At 52.8% G+C, this 23,346-nt stretch overlaps 5 protein-coding genes across 5 annotated transcripts; 3 read left to right on the top strand and 2 right to left on the bottom strand.

Moving 5' to 3' along the window:
* Nucleotides 1-220: 220 nt before the first annotated feature.
* J4E83_005626 (uncharacterized protein) lies at nucleotides 221-2,376 on the top strand (the record flags this gene model as incomplete). Its single annotated transcript, XM_049332544.1, has 2 exons — nucleotides 221-503; nucleotides 560-2,376. The coding sequence occupies 2 exons, from the start codon at nucleotides 221-223 to the stop codon at nucleotides 2,374-2,376; spliced, it is 2,100 nt and encodes a 699-aa protein (XP_049188352.1).
* Nucleotides 2,377-2,436: 60 nt separating this feature from the next.
* Nucleotides 2,437-3,213, top strand: J4E83_005627 (uncharacterized protein; the record flags this gene model as incomplete). Its single annotated transcript, XM_049332545.1, has 1 exon — nucleotides 2,437-3,213. One exon carries the CDS (start codon nucleotides 2,437-2,439, stop codon nucleotides 3,211-3,213), a length of 777 nt encoding a protein of 258 aa, XP_049188353.1.
* Nucleotides 3,214-4,930: 1,717 nt separating this feature from the next.
* On the top strand, nucleotides 4,931-6,301 carry J4E83_005628 (uncharacterized protein; the record flags this gene model as incomplete). Its single annotated transcript, XM_049332546.1, has 3 exons — nucleotides 4,931-5,216; nucleotides 5,314-5,909; nucleotides 6,176-6,301. The coding sequence occupies 3 exons, from the start codon at nucleotides 4,931-4,933 to the stop codon at nucleotides 6,299-6,301; spliced, it is 1,008 nt and encodes a 335-aa protein (XP_049188354.1).
* Nucleotides 6,302-16,002: 9,701 nt separating this feature from the next.
* J4E83_005629 (uncharacterized protein) lies at nucleotides 16,003-17,405 on the bottom strand (the record flags this gene model as incomplete). The annotated part of the gene is made up of 2 exons (XM_049332547.1): nucleotides 16,003-17,096; nucleotides 17,150-17,405. 2 exons carry the CDS (start codon nucleotides 17,403-17,405, stop codon nucleotides 16,003-16,005), a joined length of 1,350 nt encoding a protein of 449 aa, XP_049188355.1.
* Nucleotides 17,406-18,158: 753 nt separating this feature from the next.
* On the bottom strand, nucleotides 18,159-21,294 carry J4E83_005630 (uncharacterized protein; the record flags this gene model as incomplete). The annotated part of the gene is made up of 4 exons (XM_049332548.1): nucleotides 18,159-18,815; nucleotides 18,868-19,123; nucleotides 19,953-20,764; nucleotides 21,184-21,294. 4 exons carry the CDS (start codon nucleotides 21,292-21,294, stop codon nucleotides 18,159-18,161), a joined length of 1,836 nt encoding a protein of 611 aa, XP_049188356.1.
* Nucleotides 21,295-23,346: the final 2,052 nt, after the last annotated feature.

The raw sequence follows: 23,346 nt of genomic DNA on the forward strand, positions 1-23,346 counted from the left end.
ATCTGCACACCCGCCCGCCTGCTCCAGCCCCAGCCAACGCGACCCTGCCGCGTCCTCAGCCATTGGAAGCTCTAGCGCCAAGCCGACGTGGTCGCTTCCTCTAGCTGTTCCCCAACTTTACCTTCCCTCTACATCATCACCTCGCCTGCCCACCAATCCGCCCACACATACACACACCCAATAAGTCCCCCGCGGCTTGCCCACACACCACACACATCCAATGTCTGAAGCACAAACTCGGCCTGCGCGAGGCAGGAGCTCTGCCCGCGGCGGCAGGGCATCATACGGCTCCCGGGGCCCCAGAAAGACCAACGGCGACAGCGCGTCCTCCAACATTGACACATCGGCAGACCAGGGCGAACTGGGCGAGCTTAAGAAGCGCTACCAGTCACAGCTATCCACACTGAAGGAGCTATTCCCCGACTGGACCGACGCCGATCTCGTCCTCGCAATCGAAGAATCTGACGGCGACCTGCAGACCACCATCGAGAAGATCAGTGAGGGTAAGCGGCTGCACCCACGATTTACACGCACGTGATTACATTACTAACCACTGCAGGCGCCGTCTCACAATTCTCAGAAGTCCCAAAGAAAGCAAAGGACAGGTCCCGCTCCAAGGCCAAGGAGAACGTCCCCCTCGATGGCGCGTCCAGCCTGCGTGGCCGGCCCGACGGAGCCCGTCGTGGAGTTGACAGCGGTCGCGGCGGCCGTGGCGGACGAGGCACTGATCGTGGTCGCGGTGGAATTCGTGGCGGTCGTGGAGGCGCCGCCGGTGGACCTCGTACGGCTGCTGGATCAGTCCCGACTACCGAGTCCGCTGCATGGGACACGCCCACAGTGCCCGAAGAGTCCAAGGAGACCAAACAGGACGACGAGACCGTACACGCGCCTGAAGCGACCCCCGAAGCCATAAAGCCTGTCGTGGAGGCTACTATGACAGCCGCGAAGAAGACTTGGGCGAGCATGTTTGCTGCACCCAAGCCCGTCCCCGCAGTCCCCAAGGCAGCTCCGAAGCCCGCCGCTGCTGCCCCCGAAGTGCCCTCACAAGTACCCGACGAGACGCCCGCGCACCAAGTTGCCCAAGAGCCCGCCGTGCAAGCAGAAGAACTGCCTATACCCCCCGTTGCAGATGAGGCTGTCCAGACACCGCCCATCACCGCCGAAGATACGTCCAAGATGACGCCGGACAAGAGTGTGGATGGTGCCCCTGACGTCACCCTCACACCCTCCGGAGATCAACTTACGCAAGAGAATGTTGAGCACCTGCCTGATACGTCCATTCCGCCCAAGACGGAGACAGCTTTCAGCACTGTCGCAAGCTCGAAGGATGTTGGAAGTGCTGTAGCGACCCCCTTGAACGGTCCTACACAGGCACCTATCGGTCGCCCCGCTATTGGAGGATTCCAAACGACCGCACTCAAGGCGACTTCTGGAACCCCGAACCGAAGCGCAAGCTACCAGAGGAGGTTGATGGAGCAGCAGGAGGCCGTGGTCATGCCCGGAGACCGCGCCGTGGACAGGGCAGCAGTCCAATTCGGTAGCATGGGATTGGGCGACGGCTCGGATCCAGATGTCGACGAAGACAGGGAAGAGGCGGAGACGAGGACACAGCCGCCCCAGCACTCTCCCGTCGCGCAGCCCAGGGCTTCTCTTCCTCCCGCTCCCCGCCAAGCATCTCAAGATGCTCCCCAACAAGAGGCCGCTCCTACACCAAAGCAGGCCCCTGGACTGCCTCCTGTGCCCCAACATCAGCCCGGCCTACAGCAGTCTCCCTCGAACCCGCTTGCATCCCAGGCTATGCAGAACCAAGGATCTCAGTCGAACCAGCCATACAACCAGTTTGCTAGGTATGGTCAATCAGAGGCCTCCGCCCCACCGCAGAAGCCATACGACCCATTCGGCCAGCAGATCCCGCAGTCGAACCACTCGCAATCGCAGAACTACGACTACCCCGGCCAACAAAGCCAGGCCCCGTCCCAGCCTGGTGCCTTCTCGTCTGCCCCAGACGGTTACCCCTCCAACTACCTCACTGCCGAACAACGCGCGCAATACCAGAACTACTATGGAAGCTACGGTCAACCCATCGCACAAAGCCAGCAGGAAGCTGGTTCTGCTCAGCAGCGCACTGGCAGTGCCTTTGGCTCTGGACCTGCTGACTCTGCTTATTCGCAGAGCCAAATCCCACAGGTAAGTGGTCTCTCTAAAGGTCTGAAACAGCTCGCCAAACTCAAAACCGATCATCATGCCGACCAATCTGAACCATCTCATGTGAATGAGAAACTCTGGGCAGAGATGGCACATGACACGGGCAGAGTAAGGACAGCAGCTAAGACAGAACTCTACATCTTCTCGCATCGTGTACTGACAGAATTGTAGACCCAGAGCCGTTACGGCGATGCTCAGAACAGCGGACACAACACTCCCAACCCCGCCGCCATGGCTGGCCAACAAGGACATGCCGCTCAAGGCCAGCACGCGCACAACGCGCACAACGCAGGCTACCCATACAGTCACCCATACTATGGCAGCCCCTACTACGCTAACTACGTGAACCAATTCGGTGGTTATGGTCAGGGAGGAGCCGGCTATGGTTCGTTTGGAAAGGGTGGCATGTACAATCAGCCTCACTACGGCATGTCTCCTCAGGCTTCATTCGACCAGCACTCGTCGTCCCCCGCCAATGCAGGCGGCTTCGGCGCTTCCTCTTTGCATGATCGCGGTAGCGGTATGGGCGCAGGCTTCGGCGACTACGGCCGCTCAGCCTCTGGAGCTTCTCAGAACCCCAGCGCCACTGCCGGCGCTGCTGCATTCGGCGCCATTCCCGATACCATTACCCGACCAGGAAACTTCCACCAGAGCTCCTACGGACAGCAGGGTAGTCAAGGTTTCAACGATGACGCCCTGAAGCCCTCCAACGATTACAAGAGTGGCGGACCCAGCCCAGCGGCTCTTGGTGCTCAGCCTGGTCGCCCCGGCTCTGCCAACCAGAGCACTCCCGGACAGAGCGGTCCCCAACACTCCCAGCAAGGCTACGGTAACTACCCGAGCCACCTCGGAAACAGCCAGTACGGCGGTCTCGGTGGTCTAGGTCACCAGAACTCCGGCAACCACCAGCAGCAGAGTGGCTACGGCAACTACGGCGGCTTTGGCGGAGGATATGGCGGCGGCAGCTACAACCGCGGAGGTTGGGGCGGAAACTACGGCCAGCACTAGGGTCCGTCTTATACAAATACAGGACGATTGAGAGGCTTGACGCGTTGTTAAGAGGAATATGGCCTAGTCATATCATCATGATGAGCTGGTACGACACGAGGTCATTGTTTTCTTTCTCACGTCCACTTTGAGTTGGCTGATGGCACGAAAAGCATGTTTCCATGATACGCTTGATAGGCCTCAGATTTTGTATTATGACAATCTCCTTTCTTCTCCTCTTGTTCCTCTCCTCTTGCATCCTCTCTTTTTCCAAGGTTCCATGTCACAATCCAATTGGGTCAACTTACGTGCTCAGTCGCGAGGCGTTTTGTAAATCCGCAAGGGAGGGATAAACTCAAAAAGATTCTTGTTTTGTTCTGGATTTTGCTTGTAGTTGGCTTGTTTCCCTTTTCTCCGGTACTTTGAGAAAGGGAAACTACTGTATTAGGGTATAGGTTAGGGAACTTGGGGGGCAAAGAGCAAATCTAGGTAGCTCGATGGCGTTCACAGTTGGGCTGCTACAGCTGAGCAATGCATATCGTTGAACATGACGCAAGACTGCGCTTCTCTTGACTTTGATGGTGAACTCATGTCGTGCTTGTCGTAGCTTGATACTTTAAGTCGACTGCTTGGCACAGGGTCGGGCCTAGCAAATGCAGGTACGTACCGTTTCCTGGCCGCCGAGAAACCGGCGATCCTCCCTCCACTTTTTTTCTTCCAACGTCTCCCGATGTTTTCTCGCGCATGCAACATTGACGCAAACTTGGACATTTTGCAGGGCCCTTAGCAACGAAATTCTCTTCTCCTGACCATCGCGCGCGCTATGACACACTGCGCTCAGGCCAGGGCATGTATTCCGAGTCGTTTCCGAAAGGGCCGATAGAAAGCAGTTTATGCAAGTGATCGCGGGTCGGCCGGCCTTGGAACGGCGTGCGTTCACGTTATCAGGGTCTTGCGCGATAGCAGGCTTTTCTCATTCGATATGACGAGAAATTTTGCGGGATGTCGTTATGCGTTGTCGTGGTGTACAGACGTCGCTGCTTGCATCACCAGACAAGACTACCTCGGTACCTGACTGAGATTAGAAATTAACGAAGAGCGCGATCAATAATCATATACAGCGATACAGGCACCGGCACATGTGTCAAATGTCAAATCAACGCTGCCGATATTGCTCACCGCCGCCAATATCAACGATAACGGTCTCGGAACGGTCATTCATCTATCTACGCCCGGGCGCGCTACCGGCGCCATGATCCACGACTAAGCCGTTGCAAGGATAGCAATCTGGCATCTTACCTCTTCCGGCAAAGCTGCCTCGGCGAATGCGTCAAGGTCATCATGGTGCTGGCCGGAATTTATCTTTTGGCGAGTGCACGCGTTTGTTTTCAAGCGTCCAATTCGCAACACCTTGATGGTCTGTCGGGCACACAAGCAAAACCACGTTGCGTCGACTTTGTGCGCTGATTGACTGCGTCTTTTCTTTTTGAGTTGAGTCTTGTCGATTGTGCAGTGTCTTGTCGCGTTTAACTGGCTGAGGGTTTGATCAGCTGTAAGATTGGGAAGGCGTGTTGTTGGCTGCAGCGATACACCGATCAAGTGCGGGAGCTGAGAAACGCTGACGACTGTACTTCAAGAAGGAAGAGCATACAGTATCTGGAAGCGACCCGACACGTTTTGCACCTTTTTCACTCTCCGTTCACATCGCGCCAAATCCAACAGCTGGCAAACTTCCACCATGGAATCAACATCCTACCAAGCCGATGCTCTTCCAGCCTCGCCGTTACTTCGCCTTCCTTTCGAGATCCGTCTCATGATATACGAGTACCTACTTCTACCCTCGACGACCCCCACGACCGGAAACGGAACGTCAGTCGCGAACTTGATCCCCGACTTCCATACCTACCTCTCAGATGACACGAACAATGATGCTTGTACGTTGAGCGTACGGACCATGGATCCATGGCTAGGGTCGCAAGGCCCGAAGACGTGGAGACGAAGGAGTACATACCACATCAGAACCGGTACGTTTACACATTCTTGGAGTAAACCTAGAAGGACAGTCTAGGACACTGCTCCCCTCGAGAAGACATTATTGACTGGATACTGATAACCTCAAAGGTCCCTTCCTAACAACCACAACACCAACAACCTACCGCGTCCTCCTCTCGCCCTACACATCGCACCTCCGCTACACCGTTCCCTCGCTCCTCTCCTTGAACCAACAAATCCACGCCGAAGCCAGCAAAATCCTCTACTCAACATACACCTTCGCCTTCCACACCAGCATCGAAGCCGCCGTACCCTTCCTCTCCGACCTGACACCCAGAAGTCGGGCGTCCATACGGCACATTAGTGTAACGAAGAAGGCATTGCCATACAGCAAGGAATTTGATCGCGCAGAATGGGCAAGTCTATGCGAATACCTCGCGACGCCGTCTTCTCCCTCAGACGATGATATTTCGGAGGCAGTTCCACCCATCTCCCTCCGTACCCTGAACCTCAACGTCATATCCGGAAAACCCGACCACGGCTGGGACGCCATCACCCCCATTACACCCTCTGATTTCGACACCATGCTACGCATGAAGAACGAGTGGCTCGGCGGTAATGGCGATTTCGGCGGCGTGGATCTAGAGTGGGTGGAGCAGGTCATGGCGATTAAGGGGTTGCAGGAAGTTAATGTGAAAGCGATGGTGGAGAGGTGTGCGAGCCCCGTGAGTGAAAAACAGGCGTTTTGGATTGCATTTAGCAAGAGCGTTGATGAGGGCGGGTTTGGTGCGTGGGTTAGGGGGAGGATGATACGATGAGCAGGGATGTGGATAATGAGGACGTGTAGGTTATGATTGGGTTCACGGGATAGAGTGAGTTCCTGGATTGATTTCAGAATGTATAGTTTGACCACCTTCAACACTTACCCTATCCCACTCTTCCCTCACATATATCCACCATCCCCTCGTCACCTCATCAACAACCCACACAGGACACATGGCTAGTCGGTACAGCACCCGCAACACAAGAACCTAGCGAACGCACGCCCAACGTAGTTCCGGCACGGGCGCTGGTTCTAGCTCTGATCAAGCACCAGCTTTCTCGTCCCCGGGAGTAAAGGGCCGACTGGGGGCAACCCTAGGGGTTCTATCTCCATTGAATATAACAAAGAAGGCTGGTTGTTGGGCGTGCGAGCAGCCTGGCGGGATAAGGTTAAATGGGTCGCTACCGTTGGAACTGAGCTTGCTGGGCTATTTCGTGATGCACATCCTGGTGGGTAAGGTGAGTTGGCGGAAACGCTGGCGAATTGGTCCTGCTGGGCGGTTGGTGGAGCGGGATATGTAAGTTCGAGTCTTACTGTGTTCGGATCGGGGTTCTTTTTGTTGATTTTGATGGCTAGAAGTATGTGGTGACTGGTTGACGATGGCTATCAAGAGGGTGTGCATACATTTCGAGAATAAAGATGCATCGTGTATTGGTAACTATAGAAACGACTTGGAAGGCCAACATTCTCAATACTTTACAACAGCATTTCTCTCACCCTCTCTACTGTTTCCCTAAACATACCCGATATTTCCTCATTCTCTCATCAAACCCACACAGGACACATGGCCTAATGGTAAGGCGCCCGCACACAATGGCCTAGCGTCACCCAGCTCAACTTCAAGGAATCAATGACTTCAAGGAACCAGTGGCTTCAAGGAATCAATGACTTAAGGAATCAGTCGGGTGTGTCGGCAACAAGGAATCTCGTGAAAAGGAATCAGTTCGCTGGAGGCGTGATGCGGGGAATGCAAGTTCAAGTCTTGCTGTGTCTATTCTTTTTTTTTTGCTCTTCTTTTCTAACGGTGGGATGTCGAGTTGGGTAGTCTAGTATAACGCGGCTGTGATAGGGTGGTATGTGAGTTGAAGGTAAGAGAAGGGGTTTGAAGATGCGCATAGTCTAGCGAGTAGATCTCTAAGTCCACTGACAGCGCTGGTTTACGTAGTTCCACTCCATAGCGCTCATGATACCGTACCAATGAGCGACAGCGCTCAGAACAATAAACACGTGGAACAGCTGATGCGATGCCCCCCAGATATCGTATCTCTTTGGTCTCCAAGATTCTGGGAAGTGAGTCTATTGTACCAGTCAACGAAGGTTCGGTCTTGAGAAAAAGGACGTATCGATGAACATGCTAGCCTTACCGCATAGAATCCAACCCCAATTAGTATCAAGATACCCTCGAGGTAATAATACCGTAAACCAGTCTGTTTGTCAAGCTGTTCATGGCCAAAAATTGAAACGCCATGCAAGATCGGCGCAAACGCCGAGAAGCCCGTTGCGATGAATGTTGATAAGCGTAAGATCTTCCATCTCGGGCCGTGAAGACTGGGGTTGATGACCGTGGTCGCCGTCAATGTTCCAAGGGTAATGATCTGGAGATGTCAGTTCAGTCACACATCATCCTATTACCATCTTCGTTTCCCCCAAAACATACCATAGACCAATACAATTTCTGCAACCCCGGTTCGCAGTAGAATCCAAAATAAATGCCAGGTATAAATGATCCTACAATCTGCCCGATGATTGCGACATAATCCGCTTTGACCCACAGACTTGCATACCCCTCCGAATGGCATATCAGCGTGTGATACGCTGCGGAAGTCCCGAAGCAGATTACGGAGGCGGTAAGAAAGATGCGGAAAACGAGTTGATCGGTCCAGGTCGCTTGTGGAAAACGCGTGGTGAAGTAACGATCGAAGGAGTAGCTGGCTAGCAGGACGAAGATGCCGGGGATGAGGTGCGTGTAGATGTTTACTGTTTCGTTATGCAGTTGGAGTAGGCTGCGGAGGCAGAGGGGGATGGATTTCGTGACGGGCCGGTAGCCCGTAAGGATGAACGAGTTATGCGCGTACCAGGATGGCACCTCATGGCTATCCTGCAGTGTTACTGAGGTATCAAGTCGCGATGGTTCTTGAGGTTGTGAGTCTCTCGTGCCGCGAGTGGCCATGGCGCAAGTACTCAACGAATAACGAATAACGGTGTTTAGCGACAAGAAAAAAGACGTTGAAAAGAGAGGGGTTTGCGCGAAAATGGAATGAATTAGTATGGAAATTGAATCGGCGATAGAAATGCGAGGGTTCGGCAATTAAATCCGTCAATCATTGCGGTAGCATCGCGTCGCTTGAGTCAGCGCGTTGGGCGGGCGGTGATGGCGGTCCGTTTAGCACGGACATGTTGATCAGAAAACGGTGTATACACGCCTCTGCAACATCTATACTGAGTTGCGCAATTTCACAGAATCAACAGTGGTGCGTGTTGGTGATGGCGAAGTCCGCTGCGGAATCGCGCGGTTGTTGTGAGAGTTTAGAAGGAATGACGTCAGGACACACCGGTCAGTTGTCAGGCGTCGCCGCGACGCGACGGTGTTTTTCTTTTACCACCACGGCTGTGAAGAATATAGGCCAATAAGACATGCACTGTCGGGTCACAACTCCTAAGGGACGAGGCGTTTCTTCAGGCCCAGCGCCCCGATCATTACCTGCACGAGTGTCTGTGCGACGCAGGCGGCGTGGCGAGTATGGAAACGCCATGTAGGAGACATGTATTCACGATGATGTTCATACAGCCAAGCAGTACTGGGGTGGTCCGGTGGAAGGCTAACCATCAAACAACGATGGATGCACAGGAACCGACTAGGATGCAGTCTCGAGGCGGAACTGGGATATAGGCCCTGTTGGTGGTAGTGTACACAAGCAAGCCTCTTTGTCCAGGTTTTTACACAGCCGACCACGCTTCCCACCAGTCAGCGCCATCATGGCCGGAAGTCAGCTGCATGCCATCGCGCTCCCATGCCATCGCGCTGCCGCCGCGCTGCCCTCACTATCTAACCGCTTTCGCGAGGTTAGCGCATCACCCGCATGCTAAAGGCGGGTCAGCAATGTGATGTCGCTCAAGCATCGCACCCTCTGGACCCCCCACACTGCGCACCAGGCGTGCTTCTGTTCATATCTGGGGCTCATACCCCGATTCCACCTCGAGACCGCAGCCTAGTCGGGCTGTAGCTCTTCTACTATTCGCTCTTGAGCCCGCACGGTCCTCTAGCGAAGAACTTCCAAGGTTTGGTCGTATACACAAACCCCCACACTACACATGAGACGGCGAAGCCATGCGTCCGTTAACACTTAGAACCCATACCCCGGTCCCGCCTCGAGACTGCACCCTGGTCGGCTGCTATGGCTTGTCTGCGTACCTCGACTCGGATCCGTGCTTGCGGTCCTCACATTCAACATATTGCTCGCAGCGGACTTCTGGTTGGCTTGAACTATAACACACCGGTTTGCAATAGGCCTTGTCAGGATGTGCGATTTCTCCAGCTGCTTTCAGTTAGAGGGGGAGGCGTCTGGATTGGCCATCATGTACTACTAGTAGTATATATATGGACTTCGTCGTGCCAGACAAACGCTCTTGGGGAATCAAGAGCAGGAAGTCCTCGACCGTATCGCAGTGGGGAGTATACCTGACACTGGAAGATCTCTCTGTTCTACGCACTGCAACATATATTACATCCTACTTCTACCAACGTACGCAACTTTTCCTTGTTCCCCAGCAGCTCCAACAACGGCTCCATGGACCATGACGCCATTCTAACGAGGCTGATCATAACTAGGCCGAGTGCTGCATCGTATCGCATCGTATCACGATGCCATTCTCCACTTGCACCACAGCTATTGAGCAAGTCGATCAAGAAACCGAATCTTCCGAGCTACCGAAGAACGACTTGCGACCACCTCAGCTGATCAACGACGATTCTACTCTGCCTACACACTTCCTACCGCCACGCAACCATACCGAGCCTCCTGCTTTCGGCATTCATCCTCTCAGCAACCAAACAATAAACTTGAGTACCAACAATACCATGACTACGGGTGATCAGACGAAGTCATGGTTCACTCACGTGAAGGAGTACGCGCCCATTGTTGGAGTCGTTGGCACCATCATCGGTGTCATTGTCGCTATCATTACTGTTGCGGTCAAGTGAGCCTATGAAGAAAGCCGATGCAAACTTTCGGTCTATAGACCATTTGTTCATACCGAGAAGGCATATTCAAAAGTAGAAGAAGGCTGCCGGAAGTGCCTATGGAGAGTGCTCACGCAATGGTAATGGCCAGACTGATGTTAACATATAGCAGAGCCAAATTCACAATGGAGTCTTGCGAAGAATGAACAACTTTGAATAATTCTACACTTACCACGATTTATCTTCGATTACTATGCGCCGGCTTATGTGAAGAAAGATACTATGGAAAAGAGTTATGTTATGTTATGAGGCTCTTGTCCGCAGGATCGACGCGCCCGGAATGTGACATGCCGGTGGCGTTTTTGGCTCCGGAATTGCGCGCTCGTATTTGGGGACTCCACAGCCTTGCCCCAATCAAACACCTGCAAAGCCCGGACAGTTAGGCCGCTACAGAATGTACAGGTGTAGGAATATACTAAGTGTTTACAGGTTTACACGACTGAGCTATAACGAGGAAGGCTAAACGCCTCCAGCCAGTCTTCTGCCTGACTTTCTTCCGCGCGCTGAGTATACGGTTATCTCAACACAACAAAGCCGGACCGGGAGACCTGAACTCTTGCCAGGATCTATGGTGCGTATGTAATGACCCGTACTCCATTCTGTGGTGTACAATTTTGTCAATGTTCTTGCAACATTATGAATGTGGAGCCAATTGTTATCTAGGGCAAAGAGTAAGATCGCTTCACTGCTGTGTAACGGAGGCGCCCGCTAACATAACCATCACTTGGGCGTTGTTGCTGTTTGGCCAGCATGCTACCATTGACACGGTTAGGTCGATTTCTCGTGATATCACCATCCATTGGCAGATGCTGCTGGCACACGTAGTCATAAGAATGGAACCAGGGCCTCTCGTTGTAATCCTCTTATTCCTCCCCAGCTGTGCAAACCTACTTTACCCCAAGGCTGATCGCCTGATACACTTTGCAACATCGTTACGTATCTTCTTGAAGACTGTAGGTACCTTCTTTTGGCATGAACAACTGAGAAATTCATGTGCTAACTTGCAATAGTCAAACGAGTCGTCCCATCTCGTTCTTTTGATTCCAATCGCCATGTCTTCCACCATGATTGCAGCCGAGCAGGTCAATCAGAACACCTTGCTACCCATGCATCACCAACCACCACGCCCCCAGTCCTCGCTTACACCCAATACCAATCGGTTTGATGATCAGAAAACACCCTCAAGGGCTGATGCGTTGGTATCTGGCGTCTCAACGTGGTTTGCTTGTATTAAAGAATACGCTCCCGTCATTGGTATCCTCGTCGCCACCGTCTCGCTCGTCGTGACTGTCATCGGAATCGTGGTCGCTGCTGTCATCACTGTCGCAATCAAGTGAGCTATGAGTACGAAAGGATTCACTCCAAGCAGCCCGCAGCATCTTGTATATCACAATTGCGGGGCAGACTGGAAAGGGGTTGATAAAGAATGGGTTTTGGAGAACGCGATGGTTGGGGCCGTACCTAGGTAGATTGGGATGAGCTAGAGAGGTATACATACTGTCGCGCTATTCAGACTTCGTGGTGGATTCGTCAGGCATCTGCCAGGTTTAGAGAACGCATAGCATATTTCTTTAGATCCCTTTAACTGCATATCCTCTTTCTCGTTGCACACGTATATAGCCATATCACACACCAGCCGCGTACATGCCGAAAAATTGCTAAAACAAGGAAGATCTCTTCGATACTCGTAGGGGCTGACGGTCGTTGAGTTCGGTATGATAGTGGGGCTTAGAGTTCTAAGGAATTGGTGTTCATCTCAAGGTATAACTCTTAGGACTCTATCTCAATGTACTTGCTGCAACTTGGTCGAAGTTACATGCCTAGGTAGTCTAGGGTTTGCGAGCGTCATTTCTTTGCGGCTTCGTGCGGAGAGCCTCACAGCTCTATTGGTTCTTCCAAGGCTGTGCAGCAAATCCGGCACACACCAATATTCTCCGACTAGTTCTAAGATCGGAATTTCTGATGAGTTACCAGGCACAAGATTCGTCATCTTGGGTACCTGTGAGACTACTGCGTGGCCACAGTTCAGTGATACATTATTTGCATAGCCATGTCGAGAAAGTTGCTTACCGGTCGACAGGGGCCAACGCATTACTATGGCCAATCCCTTTCGCGAACCTCGAACAGCCAATTGCGGGGAAGACATCTTGCATGGCGGGCCCACACCGAGCGCCCATAGCGAGCGATATCAACCCTGCTGGGCGGATCACTGACCTATGGGTACCTAGGGATGCCCATCCACGTTGTCGGGTGTGCCTGAAAAGCAGTCATCTTTTAATTGCTCGTTAAAAGACGCTCCTAAACGCCACAAGCAGCGCGATGAACTTGAGAAGAGAGAAAACCAGCGTAATTCCCTACACCTTTACGATGAATTCCTTAGAGGACTTTCGTCTGGTTCTACGTTCAACTTGTTGCTAGATACATTTAGTTCAATACCAGGTACATCGCGCAACTCTTCATCGTTGTCACAGTACGTAGATCAGCCCGACCCATCTCTGATTGGCTGCACAGGTGTGATGCCGCGCTAACTCGGAGACAGTCAAAGCCCCCAAGGTCGCCATGAGTCCTCCCTCTACCACTGCAGACGGCCACATCAACATCGACTCTTTGCTACCTACACACCTGCAACCACGACGCGCCTACACTTTACCTTCACTCGACGAAACGCTTTCACCAAGGCATCATCAACCAATCAGACTTGTTGTCCTACCGGAGTCTGGTACAAGGCGGTGGTTCGCTTACATCGTCGGAGTCGCTACTATCGTTGGGCTTGTCGTTACTATCATTGCCATCGTGGTTAAGTGAATGGATGGAACAGATGATTATTGCTTATCGGAAATTCGTGGAGAACACAATGTGCCGGCCTGTGAATTGAGATAGACCAGAGCGGTATACCTAATTAAGTTTTGCGAAAAAGAAGCGTGTTAGATGCTTCTCCTCGTATACATGATTGTTCTGGATGATTTACACGTTCGTTGCTTGATGTAGTTCTGAAAAAGGTATCAACAGGGCTGGTCTCAATGAGAACTTCGATTCGAACAGCAGCACATTGGGCGTTAAACTATACCTAGGTAAACGAAAAAGACAAAGGGAAACAGACCTCGCATGGTCGTGTTGTTTTCAAGACGCGACATGCACCGCATGGTGTCGTAACTTTCACTGGAGTTTTTCCATTGTGCGCCTCGGTGATAGCAATGTTAGCTTTGGAAATGCGCTGTTGTTGTGCATCAAGCAGACATGACGTGAAGGAACGTCTATTGTCAAGCGGCTTGTATAGAGCGGCATGTCTTCTACCACCATAAACCTCAAGTATGTAAACCGTGGCAATCTCTTGACCGAGAATTCTTATGAGACTGCGCGCTGAGCGTCACATGCTTTCTAAGGTTGAAACGCAAGGCGCACACTGCTGTTTCTGCAACGTGCCGCATGCGAGGGCTGACAACCTGGAGTCAGCATGATTGGCCGTACCCGAGAGTGCTCGGACCCGGTTTCTTGGGCATGCTCAGGCGGTAGCTACTTCAGGTCGCCTAGGAAGGGAAATCGTGGGATGCACGACAACATTATAAGATGCAGAGTCGCAACACATCCGCCTTCACTCTCAGCACCTCCCCGGGGTTTCGAAGGAAGAAGAGGCAAAAGCTCAAACGATAATAATTTAATCTCTACTTGAACATCTGTCGCTCAACGCATTGGAGCGATTTACTAGCATCGTCGTATGTAGTTTAGCTCGCTGACTCCCAATTGGCTGACCTGATACCCACCCATCGTAGTTCCACGAACCTCGCCATGCCCTCCTCCACCTCCACAGGCGCCACCGCAGCAGATCAGTTGGACAGCGATACTGAGCTGACTGAACTGGTCAATACCGACTCGACCTTACCTACGCATCACGTACCGCCACGCGCTCACACTTTACCTCCCGCCTACGACCCCAATCCCTATAGCAACAGCAACAGCAATCAGACAATAGCCTTGAGAGCGAGAGCTGCTGTTACAGCCAGGCTTACTGAGCGAACTTGGTTCCTTCATGTAGAGAGATACGCCTCTGTTATTGGACTTGTCATCGCTGTTGCTGCACTTGGCGTCACGGTCGTTGGAATCATTGTTGGTGTTATCGTTGCTGTATTGGTTAAGTGAGACACGTCGGAGAGACGATTTGAGATAATAAGCAGCGTCGCATCCATCTCGTGCCGAGGGACGTGTGCGACTAAAGACAGCGGCATCCAGAGGTGCCCATAAAGATTCCAAGGTTCCTCGTCGTTGATGGCAGACTAGATTGGAGATCGAGATAGACCGGAAAGATTTGTACATAAAGATTGCCCGCGGAGTGTGATGACTAGGATTGTTGTTTAAGATAGACTGGAGTGAGATACCCAATACAATTTCTGCGGAAAGAAAAGAAAGTCCGCGTGCGTCCAGATATACCACGATCATGTGGAAGAATCATACAATAAGTGGTTTCTAGAGAGTCCACGCCTAGTGCCTGCATCACAGCGATGGCATCTGCAGATCTCGCGAAATACTTATGCGCATTCGCGAGGTATGGCGCCAGGAACTTTGGGATGCTGTCAGGCGCAACCAAGCGCGACTGCAGACTCGCTCTGCGCATGTCAATGATTTCGTCCAATCATGAATCTGCGACCTCTCAGCGAAAGCAACAGGTAGGATCAGAGCGGACATACATCTCTGTAGCTCTTCACGTTTAGTTTTGGATCTCGCGTCAGTGTACTCAGAACGCAAAAACGAACACCTTGCAGTAGCACTCGTTCGTGGTCGGACAATGTACGGAGGTTTACCAAAGATCAGTCAAACGTATGTTAGCCTGTCGCGCAAGGGTCTCGCAGCGCCTCACCTCTTGCGCCCGCCCATTGGCTCCAGCCTCGCTACGATGTGCTGCTGCTGTTGGGGGCGGAAGGCTTAGAAGGTTGAGACAAGGCGCTAGACGGTATTAGTGTGCCTTCTCATTGCCCATGCCACTCACCCTCAGTGCGAAACTACGGGAACAACATTACAACTTTGAATCATTCTACAGTTGACTACAGAATATTCAAAGGAGGATTAGTCCAATTCTACTTCTATCACTCCATACAGTTAAGTCTCCAGATTTCATTGGCTATGTTAGGTCACTAACCCCCAATAGCCAACTACTAGCACTATAACATATCGCATCGCCATGCCTTCTTCAACCACCAACGCAGTCCATCGAGTCAACATGGACACGGTATTACCCACACACGTCAGACACCGACGCGCCAACACCCTCCCTCTCGAATTCGATCCCAATCCCTACAGAACCCAGACGATACCACCTCGATCCGAACATGTTGAGAGACTTTGGGCTAGAAGGTGGTTCAACTACACAAAAGAGAATGCTGCCGTTATTGGTCTCGTCCTGACTTTCCTTGGAGTGATTGTCGCTGTTGTCGCCCTCACAAAGTGACGTGGAGGTAGAGTGAATGATCCTGTGAAGCGTGACGGATAAGAGGGGTGATTGAGACAGACCAGAGAGACAACCTCTTGAGATTTTGGTGTAGAAGAAATGAAGAAGAGAAACGGATAGCGAGGAACTCCTCCTTTGTATAGCATGGCCCGCGAAGTCTGTTGTTACATCTCTGTACCTCATTAACGCCGACGCTGATGATAAATACCAAACCGGTTCAATCTCAACTTATGCTCACCAACCTTGGCTCCGACAATTCCAACAACGAGAAGCTTTACTCAAACTCCCCGTTCCCGTTCCCACCCTCTTTTCCATCTACTCCACGCCCTCAGCCCTCTTCCTATACCCCTCTCTCCTCTCCAAGCTCTCCGGCTCCTTACCAGCCGCCTCGATAATATCGACCTTCGGCTGTTCCTCCGTCATATCAATGCGACCCGGCCTCCTGGGCCTCAGTTGCGTCCTCTGCGTAATAGGGTAAAAGTACGCCGCCCTCTGCATCTTGCTATCGCGCAGCGGCTCATTCGCATGTTTCTCCGGGTCATGCAGCGCAAGCGCAACAACGTCACCATAGGTATCGCTAGGGTCGCCGACTTGCTGGCTCGTCTCGTACGTACGCACGTTATCGTATTTGAAGCATTTGCGCGGCTGCCCTTCGTCGTCTTCGGCGATGTCGAAGTCGATGTCTGCTTCGTTTGTGGGGTCGTGCGTGGTGAAGTTGCGTTTGATGCCGCGGACCTTGTTCTTGTCGGAGGGGAGGAAGTATTCGAATTGCCAGCGGGGGATCGGGGGTGGGACTGTGGGGTCTAGGCGGTGCGCTTCGCGGTCTTCCATGTACTTTTCTTGGTCTTGGATTGTTTGGCCGGCGGGACGGAGGAGTGCGACGTCGAGACGCGGGTCGTAGGATGGGTCGAGCGGGTTGTTGATCGGGGGTGCGGTGAACTTGAATACCATGTAGCCGCCGGTGTCGGGCATGGCGTCCCAGTCTGGGAGGAGTGGGTAGGAGTCCACGAGTGTCAGGTTGGGGTTCCGGGGGTTCTTGGGCTTGTTCCATGCTAGTCGCTCTTCGGGCGTCGATTCCGCTGCCCTGATGTTCTCGGCGCCGTCCTGTCCGTTGTAGGCATCTGCTGGGTACGCAATGTTGAAGCTCTTCAGGATGTGTCTCGCGATGTTGGTTGGGTCGTCCAATGAGGTCTCTACCTGCTTTCGCTTCCTCCGCAGGCGCATCGTGTTGGACGAGTTACTGGACTCGAACTTGGAGCCGCCGGTTGTGCTTGAGGTGACATATTCGGTTCGTCGCAGGAAAGTCGCGCCAGAGGCATTGGTCTGCGTCTTGCCAAGCTGGTTCGGTGGTCGCATCAGCGCCCTGTCTGCTGTACTGAGCGGTGGCGGGTGAGGCATCGCCTGAATAGCTATTGGACGCGTCAGTCGCTGCGAGGGCTTTGCGCCACGGGTTCGCTCTTACCAGACTCGTCTCCATCGAATACCTTAGGGATACCCACCAAATCGATGGGCATTCCCAGCTCCGCATCAGCCTCAATATTCAGCGACTGCTCTCGCGCCAGTCTTGACGCAAAGCCCGCTGATGTGTATTGACCGCTCGAAAGACCAGTGTTGGGGATGTCCAGCAGCTTTGGCGGACAGGGTGGAGGAGGCAGCGCATTCGAATATCGGATTTTGGCAATGTAGTCCTGGTGGACAACAGGGCGCCCGGAACTCATGATGCCGTCTTTTCGCGCGCCGTCGGCTTGGGGTGGTGGAGGTGATTGCGCGGTTTGGTGAGGTCAAAGAAAGTTGAGCTCGGGATGTCAACGCGCCAGGCAAGCCGCGCCAAGACGCGTTCCGCGCTATCACCAGGGGCCTTCGCCATTTACCCAATGGAGAATTGCACCTGCTCATGGGCGTCGCGCTCGACCTTGTAGTCTTTTTGTGAGTAGCCTTTGGTTGTATACATTGAGGGTTCGAATATTTTGTAGCTGTGGCTTGCCGGGCTGTTCGTCCAAGGTGGTTGTCTACTGTACTCCAGCCCGGATCAAGACCAGGCCCCGGTCTGACTCAAAGGCGCAATCCATTCTCCGGTGACCATCTACTGCTACACTTGATATAAGTCTTGCGTTCGAAAAATGTGAACACTTAGCAGTATGGAATCGGAAAGTAACGAAATAGGTTAACGTTCAACGTAACGACCGTGATGATAATATTAGGTAGATATTCTATAATGACCCAGCTCCTATTTACAACACCTCTCTGCCACCCATTATCCAGGGTCCATACTGTCATACTGTCTATTACCGCGACCAATACGCATGGCTGCAGTTTCCTATACCCAAAACGCCATGTCTCATACCAGCTCCGCATCGAAGCGTGTGGGTAGTTATCAGCCGGAAGAGGTTCTACCATCTCCCAACCATCAAGCGTGCGGCTAAAACCGACAAACACTCGTCAAAGATTGTACACATGCCAGCAGAGATCCCTCAGTTGGCCTTCTTGAGCTTGGCAGCGGCCATCTTGCGCTCGCGGCGCTTCTTGGAAGCCTCAGCACCAGCCTCGGTGTCGAAGAGCAGGTCCCACCACCTGAAGCTGCTGGCGTAGTTGCCAATGAACTTCTCGTGGTGAACATCGTGGTGCTCGGCGCCGGCCCAGAAAGGCAGGAAGTGGTGCAAACTCCATGGGAACTCGTAGCCGCTGTGCGCGTCGATGGCCTGGAACACACGGAGGCAGATCCACGCGTACATGGTCAGGATGTGGAGGTCCTTGGTGATGGCGCAGAAGACGATTGGGACTCCGACAGTACCGAAGCCGAGGATCATGACTTCAATGGGCGAGGCGTATTCGGCGGCCAGACCAAAGGGAGCAGAGTATTGGTGGTGGATCTTGTGGATGTTCTTGTAAAGGAAGGAGCTGGCGTGCATGGCGCGGTGCATCCAGTAGTGCCATGCGTCCTCGAAGACGAAGAAGATGGCAATCTGGTACGCCATCTTGTAGATGCTGGGGAAGGGAACGGAAGTCTGGAGGCCGAAGTATTGGCACATGGGGTGGAACATCCAGATCTGGGGAAGCTCGACGGTGAAGTGGGACAGGAGGACGAGGGCGGCGCATTGCGTTTGTTCCCAAGTAGTGGGGATTTTTTGCTGCGGCAAGTTAGCTTTTGACGCATAGAGCTGCTCAATCGCGGAGACGTACGTGTTGGAGCTTGTATCGGTTGAAGAAGGGTATGCAGTCGATGATGATCCAGGGAAGCGCGCGTCCAAAGTAGAAGAGCTCGTGGAAGACGAAGGACATGATTCCGGTCGCCAGGACATCGTTGCCCATCCATTGGTACCAGGCCATCCACATCTTCTCGAGGTAGTTGAGCTGCACATTGTACTTGGAGATCTCCTCAAAGGAGCCCCAGTAGGTGTCGTGCGCCATAGGCGTCAGGAGGGAGGTTGCGTTGTTCCTGTCATCTGTTAGTATCTAGGGTATGCGACTTCGGGGTACTTCGGGATCGGGCGTACATTGTGGCTGCTCTCAATGTCCAGCAGTAAAAACAAAGAGCGGGTGCAGTGTGCAGAGGTAGAGCGAAGGAACGACTGCAGGTTGCAGAGTGGTGAAGGAGCGATTGGCGGAGGTGCTGCAGTGAAGAAGAGCAGATGCAGCAGCAAAGGAGGCGGATTAAATTGGAGATTGGCGGCCCTGATCGACGTTCGTACCACTTTTGCCACCCAAGGTTCACTCAGTTCCGAGCGGCCAACGCGTGGGCGCAAATGCACTAGTGCCTGCCCAGAAGACGCGCCAGGCCAATTACCCTTCGCCCCTGGCCTTCACCGCCTGCTGAGCTTTCTGTTCGGCAGCGGCTCGAGTGTCCCCGGCTTCCACATCACACCAGCGCCGCCCTGCAAGGCGACTGTGGATCGTGTCACGGTGAGCCCACCGCAGGCTGATAAAGTCGCTCGCCCTAGGTAGGCTTCTAGAATTGCGGCATGACTGGACGGCATCGGCAGTGCTAATTGCGAGAGCATGACGCGGTCGGCCCGACGAATCACATCACCACGAGTACGGCGATGTACTAAGCCCCGTCCACGTTGTCACTCGTCGTCTGACATCGGCATGTAGTTGTGGTCATGAGGTAATTCAGTGTAGCTATTTATTTGGTTATACTCAGCACCACCCACACATGTCCAATACCTTTTCGAAGCCATCTCTCTCCAGACAAGGAATCCCACAACAATCGTCGGCCCTACCATCATGGGATCACTACAAGTTTCGCAAAGCATCCATTCCAATACTGTTGTTTCATCTCCGACAGAGTTTTGAATTTGGTCTCACGCAGTCGCTTGAAAGCGCGAATTTCTCGGAGAACCGTTCTCCAGCTACCAGACGTGAGATGGATGCTAGTCAAGAAGACATCCCGCGTCGTAGAATTGACACAGCGGAGAAACGGTATGAGCTGTTCGCTGGTGACGGCGTATCCGATGAGGTCGAGCCGGGTCAGGTGAGGAAAGCGAGACTTGGCGAGGAGACAGAAGGTCTGGTAATCAGCTGCGCAGCTGGAATCTGTCTTGCAGCCGATGAGCCGAAGTTCGGTGAGGTTCCAACATATTGGGCGTGAGTTAAAACGCTCATACTTCGGATCAAGTCTCATCGTCGACGGTGCCCTGATGTTGTCCATTGGATGCGCATGGTCCACATCTACAAAGTTGAGTTTCTGAAAGCTTGGGTGATCCAGGTATGGCCATAGTCCAGGTAGAGACAATCGTTCAGTCCCGGTGAGGTTGCGCATATTCAGGTGAATGATTTCCTTGTTGAAACCAGTGTCCGACAATATCCGATGCAGCAATCGCATGTGTCCAGCGGAAATGTAGGTGCCAATCTCGCGGTTGTAGATACGTTGGAACAGCCAACGAGCAAGATTAGTATGGGCGTAGTCGAACCCTATACTCATGATGAAAGGTTCTGAGCGCGGTAACGGCTTATGAGCGCTACTTCTCGACCCGAAATGTATCTCCTCAAGTCCTTCCATAATTTTGAATGAGGAGAAGATCTTCTCGAGAAGAACCGGGGCGTAGTTAGCCCAGAACAACTGCCGTACAGGTGTAATCTGAACTTCGTTAGCACACAGTGAATTTGAACAAGGCGACTAACGGGAAGAGCGCACCCTCCCAGATCCGAGCCCGTCCTGGATGTACGACGTACCTTGTTCTGGATTTCCCGAAATTTGGCTGACTCCACGGTATAGCCGAGCCAGTGGTGTTTGTCTCGATCTCCTTTTTTGTACTCCCTTATGGCGTCCACTCCAGGGTCGATAAACTCAACGCATTGGATGCAGTCTCGCCAATGAATTATCGACGTGATCTCAAGAAGCGCTGTCAAGCCGTCTTTTGTCATCAGCACTCGAACGTGTCTGAGCCTGCGCCTCATACGTGGGCAAAGCAAATAGGCGGCGGCTGCGCGAAAGAAGCGACAGGTCCGACGTAACGCAAGTAGCTCGCGTACAGGCGAACTGGGTATGAACTTCACGATGTTTGTGATGAGCTCCATGGGAAGGTTATCGAGTGCTGGTTTAGGCGGAGGTGCAAGTACGCATGGCATCGCAGCACAGGCATCGGCCACGCCGTCGCCTGCAGTCATTGTTGTAGGTACCGAAGTCATGAGAGCACACATCGTGGTGTCGTTGAGGTGTTGGAGTGGCTCGGGAGAGCGAATTGCCTAGTTCAGAACTTGGTGTAAGGCTATTCCCGACAGTGAATGAACAACTGTTGCCCTCACTTGGCCAAAGAGCTCCACGCACATGCGGTGGCGCTTTTCTCTCTTGAGAACTCGGTGGTCCGCCTCTTCCGCTCTTGAACAGGTTTGCGGGTCTATCAATGATCGACAGATCAGCTTGGAAGCACCTGCCGAACCTGAGATCCATCCCAAATGGTCGAGCCCCAGGTTGACGTACTCATAGGCTCAATAGGCGGAAGTGCGCCCCGCGGTGACCTAAATTCCCGGCTACACCTGCTAAATGTTGGACTAGGCGATGGGATGATCGGCGTCCTGAACATGGCAGGAGTCCACTCTGGTGTGCCGTCTCCGACCAAGCGCCTTCCGGGACCTGGGCTGGGCTGCTCTCTGCTCTTTATCTTGACCATCGCTCTACGGAAGAGTGGTCGCAGAAATGGTACGGAGGCTGAGATGAGGCCGACGTGCTGTTCCACTTGACTCCACATCAAAAGATCTGCTGTAGTCAGCCCTTGCTGCACATAGTCGTGCACCCAGAAAATCGTAGTGTAAAGCCGAAGGGCGGAAGCTATTACGGCCATGATACCGACGGAAAAGATAGCTATCAGCTCAAGACGGCGTCTAAGCGGCATTGTCGAAAGATTCCAAAAGAACAATATCGGTAACGTCCAGATGATCACATCCGTGACGAGGTTATAGATGGCATTGAAGATCCAGAATGGATTTGGGTTGTAACAATGAGCGTCGAAGATGTGTAGGACCCATGCTCGATACCAAACATCCCATGCGAACGCGTCGGTGATCGGAATGCACATGAGAATGGAGGCGATGATCATGGATACTCCGCCAGAGACTGTGATGGCAAGGAGTACACGGACAACGTATTGGAAGCGTTTGTTCGATGCGGCGATAGAATTGTAAACTAAGTCGATCCTGTTAGCCGAGTAGATCCTTCAAAAATGAGCTTTCCGAGGAAGAATGAAAGCACATGGGCGAACGGATAGCCGTTCGACGCGCAATGGCCGCCACTTGTGTAGTACTCGAAGCTCTCCGCGTTCATCCCTGGGATTGTGTGGCATAGAACGTACATAGCAATATCGACGTCTTGATGAGACAAAGATTGAGGATGAAGTTGACTCGGTATAGCCATATCGACAGTAGCGAGCCGGTGATTACGGGTCTCCCGGTTTCTGGCTTGTTTTTCTATGCTATGTTAGACCACAGTCATTCAACAGCTGGTAGCTACTTACATCAACCTGGCTATAATCGAGGAAATGGATCATGAAGCAATGTACCACCACTGATGGCCTAGATGTAGGAACGAATGAGTCAGTTCAGCTTCTCTGGGTTCCGCGGAGACGTCCATACCAAGTTGCGATCTGTTTCTGGTTAGCAATAGCAGCACAGGGGGTGAGCATACACTCACAAGGGCCAGAAGCATGACCCAGTCGGACGACGTGAGCTTTCCAACATAGAAATATCGGGTGTAGAATCTGAACTGTTAACCAACGTTGCGATCAGGGTTGCGAATGGCTGACGCACCTGAGGGCTACAACCACGGTCGACATAGAGGTAAGCACAAAAGCCAAGATGATAGAAAGTCGGCCATGAGGGGCCATCGAGAACGGTTCTGGAGCTTGACAATGAATCCGTTCACACGAACGGAATAGAATAGCTGGCAGGAAAAAGAAACCGTGGAGGCAATACTCATGATGATGTGTAGGGGTGCCGCAGCCACTGACTATCAAACATCAACGGCAATATCCACAATGCCAATCGCGCGAAAGACGGCGTTCTCTAACGCAATCATGCATCGGCGGGAGTCCCACATTAGGATCCGAGTCAGGTTCAGACTGTCCAGATTTGGGCGGGTGATGAGTCGCGTCGCCCAGGCTGACCAAACGGTGTGGCGGGGAAGTGCCGGCAGACAATGTTAGACCAAGGGTTATGCAACACCAA

Source organism: Alternaria metachromatica, assembly GCF_023757995.1.
Source record: "Alternaria metachromatica strain BMP 0045 chromosome Unknown scaffold_11, whole genome shotgun sequence".
NCBI classification, from domain to species: domain Eukaryota; kingdom Fungi; phylum Ascomycota; class Dothideomycetes; order Pleosporales; family Pleosporaceae; genus Alternaria; species Alternaria metachromatica.